Raw genomic sequence first — 3057 nt, forward strand, 5'->3', positions numbered from 1 at the left:
CAGGACAGCCAGGGCTACACAGAGAAACCCTGTCTCGAAAAAAAAAAGAAAGAAAGAAAGAAAGAAAGGAAAAAAGAAAGAAAGAAAAAAAGAAAAGAAAACTAGACCCCACCCTTGGCCTGCATCATTTAACCCAGCACTGCTCAAATCAAATGAGATTGCAAGGCCTGTTGTATTCTGAAGACTCCAAGGAACTGAGCAGTGGCCATCTTCCGATGTTCTGAGCATCTACTCAGTTTGCTTCTCAGTAGGTGCAGGGAGGGGCTCAGGTCAGGCCAAGCGGACCAAGTGAAGGTGATCCTGAGGCTCCGACCTTAGCCTTTATCTTCTGCCACCTTTTGTCCTTAACAAGTGGCGTAAAGGAGAGGAATGTCTGGAAGGATGGAGAGACCAGAGAAATTCTTCAAATATATTTGTCATCTTTTAGTGTTTCCTTACTTAAAAAATAATACTGATTTTCTTCAGGGATGAAAAAGCAGACCACAGAAGACTGTCTTTCTGAACATGGGGGAGACACGTGGGATCAGAGGGGGAGACAAATGTGACCGAGGGGAGGACAGACTGGATGACGGGAAAGACAGGCGTGAGGACGTGTAACCATGGAGACAAGTATGAATACTGAGGTGTGAACACAGGGAAGGCACGCTTGACCTTGGCGGGGGAAGATGGTGGTTTCCCTCTTGCTTTAAGAAGGGAAGGCTGTGCGGTATCAGCGACCCAGGCACTTGAAGAACGAGGAACTCGGAAGAGAAGTTCTTTAGCCGCTGGACTAGGCAGATTCTTCCGTCTCCAACAGGTCATCCACATACTCCACAACCTCTCCCTGTAAGAGACGGCAGAAACCTTAGGCAGGCCACGGGGCATGAATGGCGTCAGACTGGTAGAGAGTTTCCCAGAGGCCACCAATGGCTGTCTGCTCAGGTCCAAGCAAGTTCTCCCACTGGCTTGGACCCAGAGGAGCTGGTGTTTCTCTCCCTGAGAACGGAGCCTTATCTTCTACCCCATGTGACCTCAGTGTCAAGCAGCCTGCCACCCCACAGATGACCGGTGTCAAGTATGTCATCCCTGAAGGACTTAGCACTGAGCCCTCTCCATCTTCCTCCTGGTCCCTTGTTTCTGCCTCAGAAACACTTTCCATCTTGAACAGCGGCCCACACTTCCCAAGCCACCACAGCCATGTGGGAATGTTGGTATGTTAGGGACCAGCTCTGACCCCAGCATCCCTCGACTCTCTTCAATGAGACCCAACCTAAGGGGCAGGCATATGCATCCCTTATTCACTCATGAGTTTGGCGGCCCTGAGGATTGAACCCCAGGGCTTGGTGCATGTCAGGTAAATGCTATACCTCTGAGCTACATACATCCCGAGGCCCCACTTTCTCACTTGCATAGAACTCTCATACCCAATGGTGTTCACAGTTATGGTCACTCCCATTTCATAAAAGGCTGCCACTTTCTTCCTTAGTGGCCATGTGGATCCGCACGGCGAAAACTTCCCTGGCCATGTCTTACTCAGAGCAGTAAGAAGAGTGGGAGACAGAACAGAGCTGTGGGGAGGGGTGGCTTAGAGCCTCCAGTCTGGCCCAGCATCTCTCAGAACTCCTCAGGGCTCCCCCAGGATGCAATGGGCCAGAGGAGAACAAGCTCCCAGATCTCTTATCCCTCCAAACATTGAGTCCCCGCAGCTTTCTTACAATGCATTACCCAGTTCCTTCCAATCACATCTCTCTAAGTAAATAATAAGGGGTTTCTACTGATGGCTTATCTGTTGCCCAGCTGCCCCTCCACAAAATGACCAGGCCACTCCTGGTCAGGATGGGTTAGGAAAGGAGCTGGCCCTGAAGAAGAGTCTACTGTCCAGTAGGTAGAGGGAGGTGCGGAGCATGTGCCAAGTCCTAAACTGATGCCCAGTGTCTGAATGAACTGGGTGTGATGGTGCGTGTCCGAGACCAGCACTCGAGAGGTCCCAGCAGGATGACCAGAACTTCACCTCAGCTACAGGGCAAGCTGGAGGGCAGCCTGTGCTACGTGAGATGTTGTCTAAATGATGTGACAAAACACATTAAACAAACAAGTAAACACAAGGGCTAAGGTTGGCTAAGCAAGATCTAGTCAGAAAATCGGCTTCCAGAAGAGGATGAGCTCCTGGAAGCAAGGACATAGTCTACACCCATAAAATTCTAATAACCTGGTAGGAAAACGGAATGGGATTTATAAGTGTCTTCAGAATGCAGAACGAGTAAAACTTGATGCACTTCTCAAAAATGGCGGTGTGGGGACATTTGAGATGGCTCAGCGGGTGAAGGTGTTTGCTATGGAGTCTAGTGACTGGAGTTCAGTCCCTGACACCCACATGGTAGAAGGAAAGGACCGAGTCCCTCAAGCTGTCTTCTGATCTCCATGATGATGCTAGCATGCCTCTGCCCGCCTCCCCATATAAACAAGAAAACAAACAAACAAGTAAATGTAAATAAAACCAAAGAAAGGGCATGGTGAGACACACCTAGAGTTCTATTGCTTTAGACTTGGGGCAGGAAAGAGGGCAGGTAAGGCTAACCTGGGCTACATGGCAAGACCCTATCTCCAGAAAAAAGGGGGGAGCTGGGGAGACAGGTCCATGGGGAAAGAACCTGCCGCTCAAGCTTGAGGACCTAAGTGTGTGTGCACAGCACCGAAGCACAGTGGCACACGCCTGTCACCTCAACACTGGGGAAGAGGACAGAGAAAGGAAGACCCCGGGAGCTCACTGCAGTCCGTCCAGCCAAATAAATAAACTCCAGGTCCTGTAAGAGACTCTGCTTTAAAAATATGGTGGGGGGGGTCAGTGGGTAAAGTGGTTGCCCTGCAAGTCTGGTGACCCGAGTTCAATCCCTGGAAGCCACAAAAAGGTGGCAGCAGAGAATGACTCCACCACAGAGCTGTCCTGTGACCTCCACGCACGCTCAGTGACAAGTGCCCCCAACCCGTCTCTCTCTGCCTCTGTCTTTCTCTCCTCCCCTCTCTCCCTCTCTGTCTCCCTTTCCCTCCCTGTCTCCCTCTCCCTCTCCCTCTCCCCCC

At 50.8% G+C, this 3057-nt stretch overlaps 1 protein-coding gene across 1 annotated transcript in view; it reads right to left on the minus strand.

The window, feature by feature from the left end:
- Positions 1–398: 398 nt before the first annotated feature.
- Crtap (cartilage associated protein) overlaps positions 399–3057 on the minus strand; it is a 16975-nt gene continuing 14316 nt past the window's right edge. The window contains exon 7 of the mRNA XM_031345739.1: positions 399–823. Within this exon, the coding sequence (XP_031201599.1) occupies positions 770–823 (54 nt within the window). The 3' untranslated portion in view covers positions 399–769. The remainder of the gene's footprint in view (positions 824–3057) is intronic.

The sequence above is a fragment of the Mastomys coucha genome, unplaced genomic scaffold (genome assembly GCF_008632895.1).
Source record: "Mastomys coucha isolate ucsf_1 unplaced genomic scaffold, UCSF_Mcou_1 pScaffold23, whole genome shotgun sequence".
Taxonomy (NCBI): Eukaryota; Metazoa; Chordata; class Mammalia; order Rodentia; family Muridae; genus Mastomys; species Mastomys coucha.